The sequence below is a fragment of the Coprinopsis cinerea genome, assembly GCF_000182895.1.
Source record: "Coprinopsis cinerea okayama7#130 chromosome 7 map unlocalized cont3.7, whole genome shotgun sequence".
Taxonomy (NCBI): Eukaryota; Fungi; Basidiomycota; class Agaricomycetes; order Agaricales; family Psathyrellaceae; genus Coprinopsis; species Coprinopsis cinerea.
Genome location: NW_003307538.1, coordinates 1579787 through 1598148, shown reverse-complemented (window position 1 = coordinate 1598148; position 18362 = coordinate 1579787). Strand labels below are relative to the sequence as shown.

The following is an 18362-nucleotide window of genomic DNA, read 5'->3' as shown; positions in this document are numbered from 1 at the left end:
CTTCACCGTGCCATACAGCAACATGTTATGTTTACACAATAACCTGATCGAATTCAGTCAAAGCGAGGGTGGGAGATGGCTGAGTACATACCGGCCATCCGCTGGAGAAGTCCAGCCTGTTGATTCCCAACTGGTGAGAGTGAGGACATACCAATGATTTTCAGTCGTTGTAGATGAATAGGTGGGGTACTCACGGCGTGTCCAGAAGGAGTGTAATAATCTACATTAGCAATTAGTCCATTGACATCCCCAAAGTCAAAAGACATATAGCACTCACGGTACACGATGATGGGCCCATCACCGTCAGTGTAAACATCCTGACCACCCGGTCCAATGACCCGACCATGGGAAGCCAAAACAAGGGTTCCTCCGCCATTGGTCAAGGGGACGTTATTTCGATCCACATACCCTCCATCAGGTCTGTAAACGAGACGTCCAGTCGCCGTATACCCGAGTTCATAGAAAGAAAGCTGCTTACCTCGTCGAGCGCCCGACTCGGATGTTATACGTGCTCGAAGTACCCGAGCAACATTTGTCCCAAGATGTGAAGAGATAGTAGTAGTTTCCGTACTTGTAGATCGTGCTGGCTTCGACTGCCCCTCCGGCAGTGGTGCGTCGTGCGAGGGAGGTGACGGTGTTGCTGAGAGGCTTGCCTGTAGATGGATTGATTCTGAACGCCAAGGATAAACAGGGGAGAAAGGTGAGGTTTTCCATCATACGAGTAGTGCTCAATGCTCATCGAAGCGCACCGTAAGAGTTTTATGCCCGACCAAAAACTTCCGATGCTGAGGTACCAGTTGCCATTCTCTACGAATTAGGAAGCGATGAGCTCAGACTCCCGTTGTCTTCCCGGGAGAGACTTACCGATGAAGAGACTAGTAAAAGTTAACTTCCAGGTCAGTAGGGCTCTCTTCTATTTCGTTCGCGGTACAGACTTGGGGTCGATTGCCTGAGGTGGGAGCGATCAGCTAATGTCCTTTTCCCCACGGAAGAGGAAACACACGTTATAGTCATTAGCCGTGGAACTGGACGTCACCATTCCCAAATCTTGCCATGTGCCTGCGATGCGTGAGATACTGCCCCCCGAAATGATAATACGACAGAGAGTAACCTGGTTCTCCGGTAGTGGACTTTGCAAGGAAGATTGCAGACTGTAAAAGGAGAGTAATCGTTTAAGCCGGCCTGCATAAGTGGAACACCCACGGAGGATACCTACCCTTTGCGAACCAAAGCTCGAAGCGGAGTAATAAAGCTATAAAAAGGTCCCTTCTAGTCATGTCCACTGAAAATGGGGAAAAGGCCTAACTGACCAAGAATTCGTTCCCGTTATAGTAGCATTCCGGCGCCCACAAATTCCTAAATTTACGCGTCAATTACCCGTTAACCATCCCACCAGAAAGAAAAGGCGAAGGTACCCATTCCTAGTCCCAGTATACGTATCCGTCCAGGGTGCGCCGTTGGGGAACACGCTTCCCACTCGAGTCCAGTGGGTTCTGTCGGTGGAGGTTCGGATGTCGATGCCTGGAGCAGTAGCTAAACGACAGCATTGGATCAGCCCAAGAGGCAAGGCAACAGACGGGAACGACGAGGAAGTGAACTCACAGAAGAGGAAGTACTTCCCGTTCCTGTCTTTGCACAATGTCGGATCGTGTGCTGCCACATCTCCTGTTACGATTCCGGGCCCAACCTGTCCTAGAGCAGGCAAGAACGAGGAAGCCAAAAGAACTAGCGCCGTCGAGAGTTTGGAGGCCAACATAATCAGATTATCGGGGTGGAGGGAAAGAATGTAATGTCGCCTGGTCCAAAGCGGATCTGGATATACCCTCGTTTAAATAGCAACGCGTCTTCTTCCATCGGGGTGGGAGCATTAGACCCCGTTACCCTCCGTTACCATGAACATCCGACAACTGTGCAACATGTTAAGGCTCGGCGCCTATTCCGACATTCTTGCGCGCACCCAACGAGGCTCAACCTTCCTTCGGCGGGCCGCATGCGACGTCATGGGGACCGACAAGAACCGCAAGGAAGCAGATTTCAACACGGATGCAGATCATCGACCAAGGGATGGGCACATCGAAGGTCTTCCTTCACTGAGATTTTCTGCCGCGGTGGTCTGCAGACGGGTCAGATGGCGAAGAACCCCCCATTTATCCGCTCTTAGATGGACTGGATCCAGAATAAGGTACTTGCACAACCGCATCCGTCGACCGCTAGTCGGGAGCAAACCGAAGGAACCTCGAACTAAGAAATTAGTGACACAAACACGACGGACATCTCGAAATGACGGTATGGGAGGCAACTCACAAGACCCAGCACCTGACCCAAACACGACGTATCCAGCCCAGAAACCACTGCAATAAATCAACCACAGAAGGCCCCGAACCCGAGGAATCCATGAAGCCCTAAGAATTAGTCTAGTAATACATGTTTGGCCATTGCAGGTATCTACATTCGAGAAAGGGACGACCTTTCCCCGGATTACACAATCAACCGGACAACACTGTGGCAAAGTACAACCGCATACCAAAGGCGCGGTGAATTTGAACTAGAAGAAGTGAAATGACGAAGGTAAGGTCAGTGCCCAAAAGAAAGATCGAATGACTGAAATAGATTGCAGCGATAGAGGATCAGAAACCAAAAAACGAATGTGTTGGACGTCAAACAGGGACAGTCTCCTGGCCGATGAAACAAAGCGCCAAACGGCAAAGAGGGGACAAGGAGCGAGCGTAGACCCTGAAATCAGGCCTCAAGAAACAACGGCGTGATTAATGGAGGCAATATGGTATAACAGCTGGCCTGCCGCAAGAGAAGAATTCGAAGGATTGATTGTGTAGAATGGATAGTTGAATGCGGGGAAGGGATCCAGATATACGAAGTGAATGCAAAAAGAGTAGAGAGAAGAGAGGGTCGTAAAGGTCGTGATACAGGCGCGGATTGTCTCGTCCTCACGAGCGCGACTGCGATTGGACTGGAGGGAAAGCTGAGGACATCGGCGAGACTTGGTTTTGTCCGATTTCATCCATGGACGTGGAACCGAGACTTGACATGCCGGTGTTGGGTGTGGATGGTACAGGTCCAGACGGGGTGACTTTTCCAATGAACCAGGACTGAACAGGGAATTTAATACAGAGTGCAAAGTGAAGAGACAAATCCAAGACTCACAGGAACCCAGCCGCGGTCGCCGCCATCTTCCTTGACAGCCTATTCCCAAGTCAATATCAGGTCCACACAGGGATACGGGTTATACGCACATATGACCAATGGTTGTACCTCTTGAATACCCGGAGGAGGTCGTCTTTATTAAGATCCAACTCTTCTTCGCCCTTCTTCTTGTAGTCCATCAAAGCGATACCAGGGAAGCTGGTCGAAATAATACTCAATGGCAAGATGGGTGTCTTCGAGCCGGATCCTCCCTTTGCAGCAGCCTCGGCAATGGCAGACGCAACAGGAACCCTGGTCTCGAGCAGGCACCCCGCAGGGACCCATCCTTGCTTCACGATATCCGTGTCCACAATTCCAGACCCGCTGGGATCCCGTTGCACTACCCACCATCCTTTAGCCCGCGACAAGATAATGAATGTATCGCCACTGTCGAGAATCAGTATTCAACGTTGGAAGAATAAAGTGGACACATTGACGTACACCACGACATCAAACTCGTCATCTTGCTCGGCCATATAGGGATAGATGGCGACGGCGTAGGATATTCCGTTGGGATTAGGCAGGGCTTCCCTTGTAATTGGCGTTGCTGGTTCGTCAGAGCCAACTCGTTGCTTTCCAGCGTCAGTGTTGCCCGAGTTCGAGGGTGCGAGCGTGCTACTACTGGCATTCGACATTTGTGCGACGAGGGTCGAAGCCGACGCGGGGGTGAGAGTAGATTCGTCGCGTGAATTGTCAATGCCTGGGGAGACCATTCCATTATCGGGCCACCCGGGCTGTGGGCTCAAAGTCGTCGATGGCAAACCAGGCGTCATGGCCGGAGCGGAATGATCAGGTACTTCCAGCCTCGGTGGTTTGTGGTTAGTACGTGATTGCGAGGGCGCCTTTTGATGACCGTGCGTTGCAGTTGTAACAGATGTATCCGTTGAGATGACTGATGAAGCTTTGCGGGCGGCGTGTTTTTGTTGGGCCACGGCGATTGGCGAACGGATATCTTTGATATGCTTGAGCATGAACACAGGATTCTTCTTCGCATCTTTCAGCTTTTGGAAAAGAAGTAAGGGTTTTTCATCATAGCTCAAACATCGCTCGATACGGTTGCCTACCCCTTGTTTGAACATCATGGACACAAAAATAGATGGAATAGAGACATACCCGGTGAACCATAGCAAATGAACATGGCGTAGTTTTGCCATGTATCGTTGTTGATGCGGTACTTTTTCAGTGCCGCCGGAAGAACCTTCCAAGTGGGATCCTCGAGCGTGACCTTGAAACCCTTGAGATTGTCAGAACTTTCCTGACGGGAAGCCTTGGGTGCCGCAGGTTGGTCATTGGACTCTTGGAGATTCAGGTGCGGTGGGCGAGGCTTCTCGACAGCAGGTGGTGTAACACGAGCGGGAGGGCCCGGTAATCTCGACATGTCATGTTCAGCACGACGGGGCGAAGCATGAGGAGACTCGAGAGCTTCTGGTCTCGTGGGGGATTTCTGGGGTTTATCGAAATTAGCCCATTTGAAGGAATGCTGTCTTCGAATAGAAGGCCCCTCGTCCTGAACAAGGGAAGTCAGACATGGTACTACTTGCAACGATATAGATCCCCACCTGTCCGTTCAGCGATGACCGAACTCCGTTGAATTCGTCGATAAATGTTTGTAAAATGGTATTGAGGGAACGATTCTCTTCCTCAAGGGTCCGTAGTCGCTGGCCTAACGAGAAGGGGTTTCAGCGGGAACTTCCTTATTCCTGAGGTCAAACCAAATACCTTGCTCCTTCACTAGAGTATGCAGTTTGTGGATTGTGACCGTTTCCGTCATCTCTGCGAGTTCAGCTGGGACCTAATTCAGTCGGGTTTCCGCAGAAACAAACGAGAGCCACGTACAAGGCGGAATGTAGTGGTCTTCTTCTATAGGGACCGAATGTGCGACCTTGACCTGATAAATGGCCTTCAGAATCGACAATCGCTGCCCTATTGACGAGATTCCGAGAGACTTGAGGTCATCGGCGTTCATTAGACACAAGGCATCCCCCCGAATCTTGTGTTCTATATGCTAAGGTCAGTTTCACGGGGCAAAAGACTTGAAAGCAATCCTACCCCGTATCTGATTCTCATATTGAGGGTATCCCAGAACTGAGAGCCAAGCATGAACATCGGACTCGTCCCATTCACGGATGTCTCTGTCTGCTGCGGGGCCTTCCATGCCAGCAGGAAGTGTCGGTAGCGTCGTCTTATGTCTGAAATTCAAGGTGAACGACGATATTGGTCGAGAAGAAAGGAGCAGCGAGCGAAAAGCACTGGGTTCGCAATGGACACCGTCACTGTTCGACGGCCAACTCGAGCGAATACTAAATTGGTCCAAGGGGCTTTCCCACGATGTACACAGCCACACACAGTGAGATCACCTTGGTTAAACCAGGGTCTGCTCCAGCGCCATAAGTTCTGTGACCGTTTTCGTCCTATATAACCCTCGGGTCTTATGCTGGTCATTGCATCTAGAAACTAGGAATGGATAACCCTTGGGCGGAAAATTGGGACGAATCAGACAAAAAGAACCAGGAACTAGACCAGCCAACGACATCTATCGCTTCGTCTTCGATTGCGGCACCGACCTGGACTTCACCAGCGGCACCGACAGCTGTTCAAAGTGCAGAAGATGATATCGCGACAGCAACTTGGACAACGACATCCTCAAGCGTAGCTTGGACCGAACCTGACACCGAAACCATTGGATGGGGGAAAACGCCTGCATTCGAATCAACCTGGGAACCAGAACCGATCCCGTTCGGTGACCAGGAGGCTGTACCAGATCTTCACCACTCTGGCTTCTCGGGGAAGGACTCAACGCCGTCCAGTCCTTCATTGAGCAACCCTGTCGATGAGGTGTCAACTCCGCCATCGCCGGTCCTTCCGTCAACTGCTGTACCCATTCCCGTTGTTCCTGAGGAAGTAGACGGTTTCGGGTCTTTTGCAACTGGCGACGAAGGCGAAGACAACGACAATGCGTGGGGCCCTACATCCACCTTTGCCGAGCCTGCAAACGCGGAGGACGACGTCTGGGGAAATTCTTGGGAGGAGCCCAGGGATGATGCAGATGAAAATGACGAATGGGAGGTAGCAAAGCAGGAGAAGGAAAAGCAGGATAGACACGTCGTTAGTACTTCATTTGAATCTGTCACGATCCACCTTACAGGTCTTAGCCTCCAGAACGATTAAACGCCATCCTCTCAGAGTTTGAGAATGTTGCATCAGAGTTGTGGCCCGACGGTCAGGTTGTGGATGATGAACGTGGTCGTGTCATTGACCTTGATAGTGTGGTCTCGTGCGTCATTAATACAGACCAAGTGATTGCTGCTAACTTGTTTCTAGACATTCTGTGCGACTCGCCCTCGTTCCCGAAGGACTTACCTTATCCATGCCAAAGCCATTCCAACAGACATTCGCCGCGAAGCGAGAGTCAGAGGCACTGAAACTATCAAGGAACGCTATAGTGACCCGCAAGGGACCGATGGCTATGTACATGGCCACGAAAGGTTCAATCTCATGGGAGGCATCCGTGATAGCAAGGGCCGATTCCTCAAGCACAGATGCTGCTCCAGCAGGATGGAAAATTATTCCTAAAGATGAGCAGGTTGTGGAAGACACGAAACAGAAGCGAAATACCGGTGGTGGGATATTGTCCTTCTTTTCACGAAGGGCTGCATCCACACCGGTCTCTGATGACGCGCCACGACCATCTAGACCAGCGTCTCCCGCTAAATCTATCACTAAAGTATCATCACCTTCGCCGCGGGTCAGTGTCGACACCACTTCGACTTCGACCCCACCTGCCGCCAGCACTTCAGCTGTTTCTGTTGCTGCTAGTGCTTCTCCTGCCGCCAACCTGAAGCCTATCAAAACCAACGCTTCCCCGACGACCGCCTTAGATTTCTTTCCTACACCAGCAACAGAAGAACCAAAGGAAACACCATCACCTTCAGTGGTGTCTCGATTCTTTGGCCGCTTCTCGCGGACACGGTCATCAAATGGCAGAGATAGTCTTGCTTTATCCACCGACGATCTCGAATTCTTGGCTGACGTTGTTCCGACAACGCAAGCTAGTGCAAGTCAGGACGACCAACTCAAAGCTTTGACTACCATGATCAACTCCCAGGCGCCTAGCCTGCCCGCAGCTCTACCGCCACCCCTTGCCCCACCTCCACGCCCAACTCAGATGAAACGTCAGACTCTTCCGACTCAGCCAACTCAGCAGAAAACAACTGCCGAAGAGGATCTCTTCTCCTTGTTTGATGCGCCGGCTCCAACCGATACCGCCGCAAGCCATTCGAATAAGCAATCACAGCCCTTGCCATCGATTCCCCCCTCTGATCCCTTCTCCCTCCTGAACAACAGCACATCGTTTGCCTCCTCTTCCAATCTCTCGTTTGGGTCTACCGTGGGTTCACCATCGTCGACTTTGTTCTCCGCCGAAAGCAAGTCATCAATCTCCTCTTTTTCGGGCGCCAGAATGAGCTCGCCTTCCCTTCAACCTCCTTTGCCTCCACCCAAGAGCATCCCAGCACCAGCTTCGAGCTCTAACTCGATGAGTCCGGCCACCTCACGTGCCCCTTCACCGGCCAACCTTCACCAAACCACTCAACCAATGTCGTCTACGATAGCTCCGTTACCTCCACCACCGACATCCCTTCCTCGCACACCCATTCCAACTTCGTCAATCCCCACGTTACCTCCACCACCGTCAAGCAGATCACATACCCCATCGCTCATACCCAACGTCCTCGCCAATCCATCCATCCCTGAAGTGGATGATGACTTCGATGATTTCGTCACTTCCCCTGCAGGCCCGACCGCTGTTCCTTCCTTGTCATTTTCCACTTTCAATGCGCCTAACAAGCCCACCAATCCGACTAATTCACTCGGCAATGGTTTGATGGATGATTTTGGCGATTTTGGCAGCTTCTCCGCTGCGCCAGATCCCCCAGTAGCAGTGCCTGCAGTACATCCTACGGCCACGGTCCCTATTGTCCCCCGTGCGGCGTCTTCCTCTCCTCGACAATCAAGGGGCCCGTCTACATCGCCTAGCAAGAGGGTATCTAGAGCTGACCATCAGCGAACGCTCAGCTTGATGGAGTCTGCTTCTTCAAGAGCTGGGACGTGGTTGTCTCCTCCGTCTCCACTGCCTATGGCTCTCCCACCTCCAGAAGCTCGGGGAGGTAAGCCGAAGGATCCTTTTGAGACGGGGATCTTCGCGAGCCAACAGAGCATGCCGCCACCCAGCTCTCGACCTCCGTCAATCCCGCCCCCTCCTACAAACAACAAGGCCACTCCGACGTCTTCATGGTCATTCCCACCACCTCCAATGTCGAATGGTGCCTCTCAGGTTTCGCACTCCTCGTTACCCATGGCATCAACGGCTCCGGCACCGCCGTCCTTCAACCTGTCATCCACGTTCTCCAACTTCGACGCCCCCGTTCTAGCTAAACCCACCCCGCCTCCTCAGCCACCAGCTATGTCCTCCTCGTCTTCCTCTGGGAAAGGCGGGCTGTCCGCTCAAGATTTGGCTTTCTTCGAGGGTTTGTAGTTTGAGCTATGTTTTTAGGAACCTAAATCACTGTTACCGGTTATTCGCTTCGAGCGTTCGTAAGGGATCTTCGTGACGTCATCGCCGAGACTTCAACTTTGTCGTTCAAAGCATGCCATGCAATCGGACTTGGTGTAAGTATAGCCCCTGATCTTGTTCTCTTGGTTGGATGCGTGTTCTGGAATTTAATGACGACGACGACGGACCTACGGACACCAAGGGCTTGGAAACGCTGCATGCTGCCATCGCTCCACGTCCTCAGTGTTTATCGCTATCTCACAAGGTCCGTAGGCTCAATGCCTGGTTTACATGCAACGGCAAGCTTACTCGAGCGTAATTCGGCATACTGTGCATCATGTTCAATGCTCTAACTTCAACCCCCTCAACACTTCGAATTCGGCTTGCAGCCATTCCTTCGTCCATGAGGGATTTTACGATCGTGATCGAACCATGACGCGTGGTATTCCGAGTTCGTCGTACGCGACAACCCAGCGGCAGTTCCATACTTCCTCCATCGCTTCTCCATCTCTCTCCCGTCCTGTTGTTCCTTCCTCCGCCTTTCGACCTCGCTCGAAGACCATAAAGCCCCACACATTCATTTAAACATTCTTTCGCCCAACTCGTCCAAGTCCTTCTTTTGTCAGACCCCTTCTCTCCGTTACTCGTTTCCACATCGTCGAGCATGGTTTTCGTCCCCGCCGCCACCGCCTTTGTGGTGCTGTTAAATCTCGCTGTGAATGGGCTTGGGCTTCCCAGTTCTCCGGTGAGTCCGTCTTTAGAGACGAGGCAAAAGCGGGCGGAAGTCATTACACGCTGCACGGTCCCTAACACCGCTGCATTGACTTTTGTGAGTGCTTTGTTGCTCTGCGTCTGGAGTTGTTGGCCTCGGGTGCTCATGGCGAGTCTGTCTCCAATAGGATGATGGGCCGTACCAATACATGTATGAGCCAATTTTTCCGCCCCTTCGACTCACAGATCCCCTCTTACGCCGCGCTGCCGAATAGCTACGAAATTACAAGGCAGTTGAACGCCGTCAATGCAACTGGCACATTCTTCTTCAGTGCGTCCAAAAGACTCCTGCTATCTATTGCTTCAAAGGCTCATAATCATACAGATGGTGATAACTGTAAGCACTCCGTGCGCTGCGCCTTTTCATGACGGTTAACTGTTGGCGACAAAGACGGTTGTATATACAGCAAAGAGAACGTGGACAGGGTTAAACATGTATATCGCCATGGACATCAAGTTGCTTCGCACACCTGGGCACATCGGGACTTGTCGACCTTGGGATGGAATGACAGTATGTACCCTTTGCCGTGGTGTTCTGGCCGCCCCTCACCTCTTCTAGTTTACGAGGAAATGAGGCGTACGGATGGTAAGCTATTCTCGAGGATGTTTGATGGTCCTAGTCTAACCTTTCGCAGAGGCACTTCAGCGAATAACAGGGGCATTGCCTGCCTTCATGCGCCCTCGTAAGACTAATTACCATTCCGCGCGAAGGCCTGACACGATCATTATCTAGCTTATGGCAACTATAACAATCTCGTCAGGGAGGTTTCAGCTTCTCGGCATCAAGCAATCGTTTTGTGGGATTTTGAGTAAGTCCCATTCGCCGACCGTCTCTTTGGCATGAGCTTACTGTCATCGCCAGCTCTGGGGACTCTGTAGGTGTCGGCCCTGGGAGTCAGAAGTACCGGTACACACAGCTCGCCCAGCACCGTCCTTCCTCTGTCTTGACCCTGAACCACGAGGTCTATGGTAGGCCTTTGCGCCATGTCTCTTTTTCTTCTCGTTTGTACTGACAACTATCGCCGCATACAGCTTCCAGTGTGTGAGTTCATGTTTAACTGACAACTCCCGATGGCTCGCGCTGACACTCGTTCAGACACGATGTGCTGCCGCATGCCATCAGTAAACTTCGACAGGCTGGATATCGACTCGTCTCAGTAGCCGAGTGCTTAGGAAGGCCTCCATACATTTATGTCCAAGCTCCTGCAGCTAGAGATGTGAGTTTGCCATTTGCTATCGCCAGGGCGTTCTGATTCATATCAAACATGTGCAGTCTTCCTGGAAATGCTAGAATCTAAAACATATCGTTCCTTTTAGGCTCTTCGTTTTGTTTACAGGCCATTTGCTCTCCGTTTAAGTCGTTTTGTATGCTCCTTTGTCTTCAATATCAGCATGCCTTTTTCCTCGTGGCTCCGCGCTTGATTTCACGTACTGGAGGATGCGTAGTCCAGTTAAGCGCTCGAGGCACTGCCTCAACGTGACCCCATTCAATGATTAGCTCCGACGTCACAGCAGCATTATGGGGCAAACCACTGCCAGGGGCCTCATAAAAGCACGGTATTCAACACCACTTTTGTTTTTTTTTCCCCTTCCTTCCGCACTCCAACATCAACCCCGAAACCTGTACTTCACCCCAAAGAACTCGAACTTGGTTTAATGGATGCAAACGGTGTCAATTGCCGCCCAAGAGTCACCTCCAATCGCCCAAAACTCACCCTTTACCACGTCCTCGTTGTCGGTTCAACGTCTATTTTCGGGTTCTTCAAGGCTTGGCTGCCATATAATGGCCATTCAACAGTACCGAACACGTTAGATTGGTTATACGGGGTGGTGTTTTTCCTTCTGTAAGTAGAGTAAATCCTGCGAACTGAGCCAGATTCCCTTCGCTGTTGTGTCGATTTGGCCCTTTCTGTCTCATCCGACCTCCCCGTCGTATCAGCCGTCGCTAATGTATTTGCACCAACTACACTCCTTTATGACTTATAGCTTCTATTGGATGGGAATATACGAGAAGCATGCAGAGCATAACCTGTCATGGCTGTTCGATAAGGGTTTGTTGGGACCGTTATGGAGGTTGTTCGATCGTCATCGTGTCGATGCTGAACGTCAATTCCGAGGTGAGTGGTGGACAACGCCGAGGACAGGTGTTTCCGTAGAGTTATCTAAATTGCTATTCGGGAACAGGTGATCAGCGCCTAGATTGACCGGTAAACTTGACAGCGGGACATGGATTCGATTCTGTCAAGTGGGCGGTACATATGACGGCTACCTTCCGGAAACGCGAAGGTATATTCAAAGCTGGTATCTTCAAGGAAACCGAATTCCAAAATGTTCATAGCCGTAGAGGTTCCGAGAATTCCAATCAGATGACAAGGTCGATGTCGGATTTAGGCGAAGCTGCAACTATTCTTCATCGCCCTTTCTTTTGTTTCTTCTTCTTTCCGTTCGCTGTAGTCGGCGTTTCCGGTGGTACAGCAATCTCAAGGGATCCTCCGGCAGCCTCGCCCTCCACACCCTCTCCCTGCTCGATCTTGGTTCTAGCCTCCAAGAAGAACATCACATCTCGAACCTGATCTTCCAACTCCTTCACCTTCTTCGTGTACGCCTCCTTATCCCGATCAAACTGCTCTACACGCTCCTTCATGACCACCAAATTCTTCATCAAACCTTCACTAACAGCTTTCTCCTCCTTCAACTCCTTCTCAAACTTCCTCGCTAGTTCAAGCGCTTTATCCGCCCGCTGCTCGGCCTTTGCCTTGTCCTTGAGGGCTTGCGATAGCTTTTCCTCTTCCTCTGCTCTTCTCCGTCCCTCTTCTTCCCTCGCCCTGCTCCGTTCGCTCTCGAAATCCAAACTCAGCCGAGCCACCAGCGCCTTCAGATCGACCAACTGCTCTTTAAGCTCTGATGCCTGATTTTCGTAGTATTCGCGCTGAGACTCGAGTTGCGAGGTTAAGAGATAGGAGTACTCGATCCCAATGGCTTCGATCTTTTCCGCCGTAAGAGCATCGGCTTGGCTTGGCCCGAGGCCATTGTGGTCTCGCGCTGTCGTACCAACAGAAGCTGATGCACTGGGGAGTTCAACTAGCTTCCCATCCGTCTTGTTCTGGATTAACCGATGCACGTAACCGTCCCCTGCGTAGTCCCATACGCGCTGAGTCTCCAGTTCGAGCGCGTAGAGGTGGGTCGTCTCTTGGTAATGTGCGTGCGCATGGGCTTGACCGTATCGTCCACACCCAACGTTGCCGCAGATGAGACATATCCAAAGATTAGTTGTTGACATGCACCTCATACACCGTGCCATCGAGGGGCTCGGTGTTGAGAAAGGGACGGATCGAGAGCGGTTGGAGGAGGTGCTGGGATGAGAAGCAATTAACGTCTGGGAGTAGCGACATACAGGACATCTGAATAACCGTTTAGATTGGGCCGACCACGAATGTAATGTCACACACCTGCTATCACCCCATTTACTCAGGCACATACAATGGAACGTATGAGAACATGGAACGGTTATGAGGCCAGTAACCGCCGCATCCATGCGCTCCAGACACACCGGGCAAGTAGGTAGTTCGTAGACGGAACTCTGCGATGCGCTTGGGCTGGGTATGGCTTGTAGAACAGGGTCCTCTACATCCACCACTACGGACAAGACGTGAACAACATGGCATATCTCAGGCTAGAGGGAAGACATAAGCCGCGAATGAAGCGAAGTGGAATGAGGCAAAGACACACCTCCATAGAGTTGAACGGTTTTCCATTGTATTCCGCAGCAAATTCTGACGCGATAGCTGCGCTCACGAATTTGAGAAGTGCAATGGAGCGATTTGGGGCGTAGTCACTGTTCGAACTGTCAGTCAACCCAATTCCGAGGCAATAAATGGACGCACCGAATGATGCGCAGATGGGCTAAATCCTCAGCTACTGGCCCAACAAAGGTAAGAAAGTCCGAAGGAGTCATCCATGAAGGAACAGCCAACACTGCCAACATGACCCCATCTTCTTCGGGCGGTGGTTCGGTATCCAAGTGCAAGGCATTCGTTTTTGCTTCAAGTTCCTCTAGTGGCAATTTGTTTTCCACTTCACGGAAGATGTGGACGACGCCCTCTGGTAGGTTTGTGGTTCCTGATTTATGCCTTGTTACAGGGACGAAGGTGCCTTCTGCAGGCCTGGGTCCTGGTGTGCATTTAGCAACACTCCTACACGATTACGGTGTATCACGAACCCCTTCCGAATTGTCTCTCCCTAGAGACTGAACTAGACGAAGATGCGGTCTGTTCAAAGTCCATCCAATCCACGGAAACGCGCCCTAGTCGATAGTCACTCGAGGTATTTGCTGAAGGCCCTGGATTTCTGGGCTCGACTGGCAGCGTTTGATGATCTGGTAAATGCTGAAACAGAGATGCTGGTACAAACTGGTCTTCTGATGAAGTGTCTTTTCCTGGGCTAAGAACTAGGCGAATGTGGTAACCAGAGGAAGTGGACATGGACGTCGAGGAAAGAGTCAGTGCAGATTCAATTTCCCCGGACATTTCGGTGCTTTGATGGCCGCGGCTTGGCTTGACGTCACGGCCGAGGATCCGTCCGTCCGGAGGCAATACCGGTGACCGGCCATTGCCAGATATCACATCATTCAGACTCGAACATCATCAGCCTGAGGTTGAGCAGAGGTGCGATGCACCGAAATCTCTCCTTTTTATCCGCCTTTAAATGTCGCCCTGCTCTCAGCGTGCGGTCAACTCCCTGGCCTCAGCATGGTTAACCAAGCCTTTCACCCCAAAGTCATTGCGAAAGCTGGGATCTTTATTGGACACCCAACCCATCGAACCTTGCGCACCCCATGAAGCACGAGGAAATGCAGCGGTACTGGTGCCCTTTTGCAATGTGAACAATGAACCAAGCATCCTCTTCGAGTTGAGAGCAAGGTCATTGAGGAGTCACTCGGGGGAAATCAGGTAGGCGATTTCTTTGAACGGTGCGATGTCTCGACTCAACCATGTAGCTTTCCTGGTGGCCGAGTTGACGAGGTAAATCATCGTGTATGGAGGAGCTCTTGCAATCCATTAATCACCAAAACAGACAGACCCATCGTTTATTTATTCAGCGCTACGCGAAACAAAAGAGGAGCTTGGAATAGACCACACCAAAGTAGAATTCCTTGGAAGATTCGGACCCCCTGAATATAACTTGAAGGGAAACATGAAGGTCTGGCCGTTAGTTGTAGGTTGCCCTGACCCTCCATGCTTTCCCTTCTGACCATAGCAGGGTTTTCTGCACGCGACGGACGCTTCACGGAGGATAGGTGAAGAAGAGCCGTTCCCTTCGATAGATATGGATATCATCCGACAACAAGCTTCGCCGGACGAGGTAGCAACTGCGTTCCATGTCCCATTATCCACCTTCCTCGCACCCTCTCGCCTAAGGTCATCGCTCTTTCGCGGGGAACGGCCGTATTGGGTCTTGGACGTGACGGATATCGTATCGCAGCATGTAGATGTTGAGCCTCCACGGCCAGGCAGGGATGGCGAGGACGAGGTTGGAGCCGGGGTGGAAGGAAAGATTGAGGTGTGGGGGTTAACGGGATGGTATATTTCTTTGTTGATGAGGAAGCTGGGGGTATACCAATGACAGTGACATCTCCCTCGCCCTAACGGGACGTTGGATCCCTTCTCTGTCGTAAATTGTTCGGCTTTTCGTCCTTGGACGATATCGTAACTGCCCGGGCTTCCTCTGTTGCAGTTCCTCCTCCGTCCAACTTCTTGTGCCGCGCATTAGGTGTTATTCTTCGCTTCTGTTTGCTACTCGTCTTCCTTGACGACCAAATCCAGTATAATATGGCCTCTGAGATGGCCACCACAATGCCAACTCCTATTGCAAACAGAACCTTCTATTTTGGATGTCAGATGTTGAGTGTGGAACAAGGCGACTAGGACATACGTATTCGTCCTTCCAACCGGTCTTATCTGCGCCCCACCACGCTGCAAAGCCTGCCCCGAAGACACTGAATAGCGAATTGACCAGGGCCGTGATCGCCTTCCGTTCTCTGGCCTTGTCATATGCGACTTCTTCTGGCTCCTTCGTTGGTACATACTCCCCAAAGTTGCGTTCAGGCGATGTCGTCGTTCCCGCCAAGAGTGAGACCATACTGAGGGTACTGGGCCCGATAGATTTGGAGCGCAGCCGTTTGATTCCTTCGTCCGAGCGCGACCATGACGAGATTTCGCGAAGTAGGCGATGTGGTATGATATCTTTGGGCGCTCCTTCGATGTAGCTTGCCAATTCTGCAGCCAGTGCCTCCGGTAATAACGTCCGTACAGGTTTCAGGACCTCTACCAGATGTGGCTCCAGTGACACATTGACTTCGGTGCTTGTCGCTGTCATGTTGGATGGTGGTCAGGAGGCAAGGAGCGCTGCGGTTGGTGGACGAGGACAAGGCCCGACGGTGTTGACGTTGTTCGTTGATGTTGTCAGTGATGGCCAAGCGTCAAAATTGGGCGCCGTTGAGCAGGCACAGGTTGGTAACTGCGATGAACAGGATAAAAACAGAAAGAATTCAGCGGATAAAACGGGGCTTCTGTGTCAGCTCTATATGAAAACAACGTCAACGCGGTTCTTCCAGATTTCTCAGCACTCGACCATCGCGTCTCTGTCCAGTGTCCACCGCCTTCGACTCTCTTTAGCTTTCTCATGGCAGAATCTCCAGCGACAAACCGCTCTATCGCAGGCCAAGTACGACGCGCATGTCTAGGCTTCGATGTCAAGGACAAAGCAAGAGTCCGTTCTCTGGCTTCTGCGCTCGACTCGAGCGCACAGGAGCTGACCCAGGGAGAATCAGTAAGGTGGGGTCATTTTTACGCAGGTCCCCCGACCTGGATTCAGGAAGTAAGAATCGACTGATGTATTGCGACTTTTAGGAGAACAACGGGGCAGGATCAGGCTCTTTGGTCAGACTTGAGAAGAGTGTGGAGAGAGCTCGCCCATAGCCAGCTGACCTTCTGGGATAACGACGATTCCGAAGCGGAAGAAGCGTCAAGCAATACTAGTGGCTCGAATGACAATAACCACCTGCGGTACCTGTGCGCTTCCTTGGCCAAGTTCACGAGGAATGTCGTCGTCGGCGTGCCAGAAAATCAGTCTCGTGCCTTGTGAGCGCCGTTTGTCTCTTTTTATCCAGGTGATTGGCGCTTAACTGATATTTTCAGTGAAAATGAGCCAGAGATACGTCGGCTGTTACACTACTACACCTCCTGGTCTGCCATGGAGGACCCGGAATGTACGTTCTATCACTTGAATAATATCTTTCTCTCACCTTTTCTAATCCATCCTAAAGCAACGGCCGTGGCCCGCTTTCTTACCCAGACACTGTCAAATATTGTCACCTCCAATCAAACCCTTGTATCGTCCCTCTGGGAGACCTACATGAATCTACCTGAGGATCAAGTCGTTTTAATGTACGTAACCTACCCACCGACACCTGAAACGGCTAACTCGATAATCGTAGTCGATTGCTCGCAGCACACGATGATCGTACACTTCTTACAACACTCATCTTCATCCTGAACTGCATCCATGGCAGCCGGAAGAGAACGTGAGTTCTCACCGTTTGAAAGATTACTGTGGGTTGACATTTCATCAGGAAAATGTTGGCCAAAACAGCTATCGGAGCTCGTGTCTGCGTCGCTCTGCTGGATGGCATGCTTCGTTTGTACGAGGCCGAGGAGGAATCCGAGGGTGGAAAGGCCTTCAATGTTGGGTAACGAAAGTGCTTTCTTATCTATTAGCTGCCGCCTGATATCGTATGCCTGCAGCTACGCCATTTTTACCCGCCTCATGGAAGAAGGTGCTGTCCCAGAGCTCTACAAGAAGTTCAATATGTAAGTCCACCGATCCTGTATTTCTCCTACTGTCAATCAACTCCCGTGCAGGCCAGATGAAATCATTACACCCCATCAGACAACCCTATTGAAACTCGTAGATTCATATCTACAATCAATACAGCTTGACATATCGACCTCGCCCGCAGGGGAAATCCTGCAGACACATGTCGCTCTTGGCCCCTTCCTCGCGAAGCGCTTCTTCACCCTTTCCAACTATGCTCAGAAGGCAATGCAACGGTCATTGGAAAGCTCTAAATCCAAGAAGCCTTCTGCTCCTTCCGGAAAGTCTCATAGCAAGGACGATGAAGCCGCTGGATCAAGTTCTTCCTCAGCCACTGCAGAGCCCCTTTCGGAGCTCGACGTCATGTTGCCCAAAGTCTGTGAAGCGCTCGTACTGGTTACGCAATGTATCACGACCATTTCTCTTGAAGCTGAAGAACATAAAGGGCGCCAATTCGAATCTGGAGCTGTGGGGAATATTTCGAATATGAAGGAGTTTTTCATCGACGTACGGTTCTCTGGGCAAGGGTTGATCGAGAACTTAATCGGTACGGTGTTCATTTCAGCCCTCTTTCTTCGCGCTTCCGAAGAGTCGCTGATCGTCATATTGAATTCATTAGAAACGCTCAGACTGCTCGATTTGTTCCTGCCACGGATATACTTTGGAAAGCCGGTACCATCACCCAACGCCCCCGGTGGGACAATCAATCCTGCGGCGCAGGATAGCAACGGATTTTCATACGTGAAAAGGGATCTGGTTCGTCTGCTTGGAGTATTGGCACACGAATCCCGAGCTGTCCAGGATCGGACGCGCAATGCCAACGGTTTACCTGTGGTCATGAACCTGTGCGTTATTGATGAACGCAACCCATGTAAGTGGACCCCATCTGGCGCAAGGGTCCGTAATTAATGTTCGATCCGTTTCTTAGTCCTCAGGGAACACGCCATCTTCACGTTGCATAATCTGC

The 18362-nt window shown here is 51.3% G+C and overlaps 7 protein-coding genes across 7 annotated transcripts; 4 read left to right on the top strand and 3 right to left on the bottom strand.

The window, feature by feature from the left end:
* Window positions 1–31: 31 nt before the first annotated feature.
* CC1G_00977 (secreted arabinase) lies at window positions 32–1756 on the bottom strand (the record flags this gene model as incomplete). Its single annotated transcript, XM_001831378.2, has 14 exons — window positions 32–43; window positions 92–130; window positions 195–220; window positions 278–420; window positions 479–670; window positions 750–807; window positions 865–875; window positions 936–949; window positions 1004–1059; window positions 1112–1151; window positions 1217–1252; window positions 1311–1356; window positions 1416–1533; window positions 1603–1756. 14 exons carry the CDS (start codon window positions 1754–1756, stop codon window positions 32–34), a joined length of 945 nt encoding a protein of 314 aa, XP_001831430.2.
* A 1189-nt stretch (window positions 1757–2945) lies between these two features.
* CC1G_00975 (protein kinase regulator) lies at window positions 2946–5448 on the bottom strand (the record flags this gene model as incomplete). Its single annotated transcript, XM_001831376.2, has 9 exons — window positions 5251–5448; window positions 5038–5199; window positions 4921–4986; window positions 4761–4864; window positions 4315–4708; window positions 3643–4261; window positions 3252–3588; window positions 3163–3201; window positions 2946–3107 (listed from the first exon to the last, which is right to left on the bottom strand). The coding sequence occupies exons 1-9, from the start codon at window positions 5354–5356 to the stop codon at window positions 2946–2948; spliced, it is 1989 nt and encodes a 662-aa protein (XP_001831428.1). The 5' UTR covers window positions 5357–5448.
* A 213-nt stretch (window positions 5449–5661) lies between these two features.
* CC1G_00974 (hypothetical protein) lies at window positions 5662–8734 on the top strand (the record flags this gene model as incomplete). Its single annotated transcript, XM_001831375.2, has 3 exons — window positions 5662–6306; window positions 6354–6475; window positions 6523–8734. The coding sequence occupies 3 exons, from the start codon at window positions 5662–5664 to the stop codon at window positions 8732–8734; spliced, it is 2979 nt and encodes a 992-aa protein (XP_001831427.2).
* A 682-nt stretch (window positions 8735–9416) lies between these two features.
* CC1G_00973 (chitin deacetylase) lies at window positions 9417–10814 on the top strand (the record flags this gene model as incomplete). The annotated part of the gene is made up of 11 exons (XM_001831374.1): window positions 9417–9497; window positions 9710–9794; window positions 9849–9860; window positions 9915–10034; window positions 10083–10109; window positions 10159–10206; window positions 10257–10332; window positions 10386–10492; window positions 10556–10565; window positions 10620–10740; window positions 10797–10814. The coding sequence occupies 11 exons, from the start codon at window positions 9417–9419 to the stop codon at window positions 10812–10814; spliced, it is 705 nt and encodes a 234-aa protein (XP_001831426.1).
* Window positions 10815–11179: 365 nt separating this feature from the next.
* CC1G_00972 (hypothetical protein) lies at window positions 11180–11472 on the top strand (the record flags this gene model as incomplete). Its single annotated transcript, XM_001831373.2, has 2 exons — window positions 11180–11367; window positions 11463–11472. The coding sequence occupies 2 exons, from the start codon at window positions 11180–11182 to the stop codon at window positions 11470–11472; spliced, it is 198 nt and encodes a 65-aa protein (XP_001831425.2).
* A 461-nt stretch (window positions 11473–11933) lies between these two features.
* CC1G_00971 (BRCA1-associated protein) lies at window positions 11934–14004 on the bottom strand (the record flags this gene model as incomplete). The annotated part of the gene is made up of 5 exons (XM_001831372.2): window positions 11934–12924; window positions 12973–13196; window positions 13253–13358; window positions 13408–13693; window positions 13743–14004. The coding sequence occupies 5 exons, from the start codon at window positions 14002–14004 to the stop codon at window positions 11934–11936; spliced, it is 1869 nt and encodes a 622-aa protein (XP_001831424.2).
* Window positions 14005–14848: 844 nt separating this feature from the next.
* Window positions 14849–18304, top strand: CC1G_00969 (hypothetical protein; the record flags this gene model as incomplete). Its single annotated transcript, XM_001831370.2, has 11 exons — window positions 14849–15082; window positions 15399–15756; window positions 15805–16031; window positions 16172–16399; window positions 16448–16662; window positions 16720–16790; window positions 16848–16968; window positions 17019–17105; window positions 17154–17270; window positions 17326–17391; window positions 17443–18304. 11 exons carry the CDS (start codon window positions 14849–14851, stop codon window positions 18302–18304), a joined length of 2586 nt encoding a protein of 861 aa, XP_001831422.2.
* Between the last annotated feature and the right edge of the window lie 58 nt (window positions 18305–18362).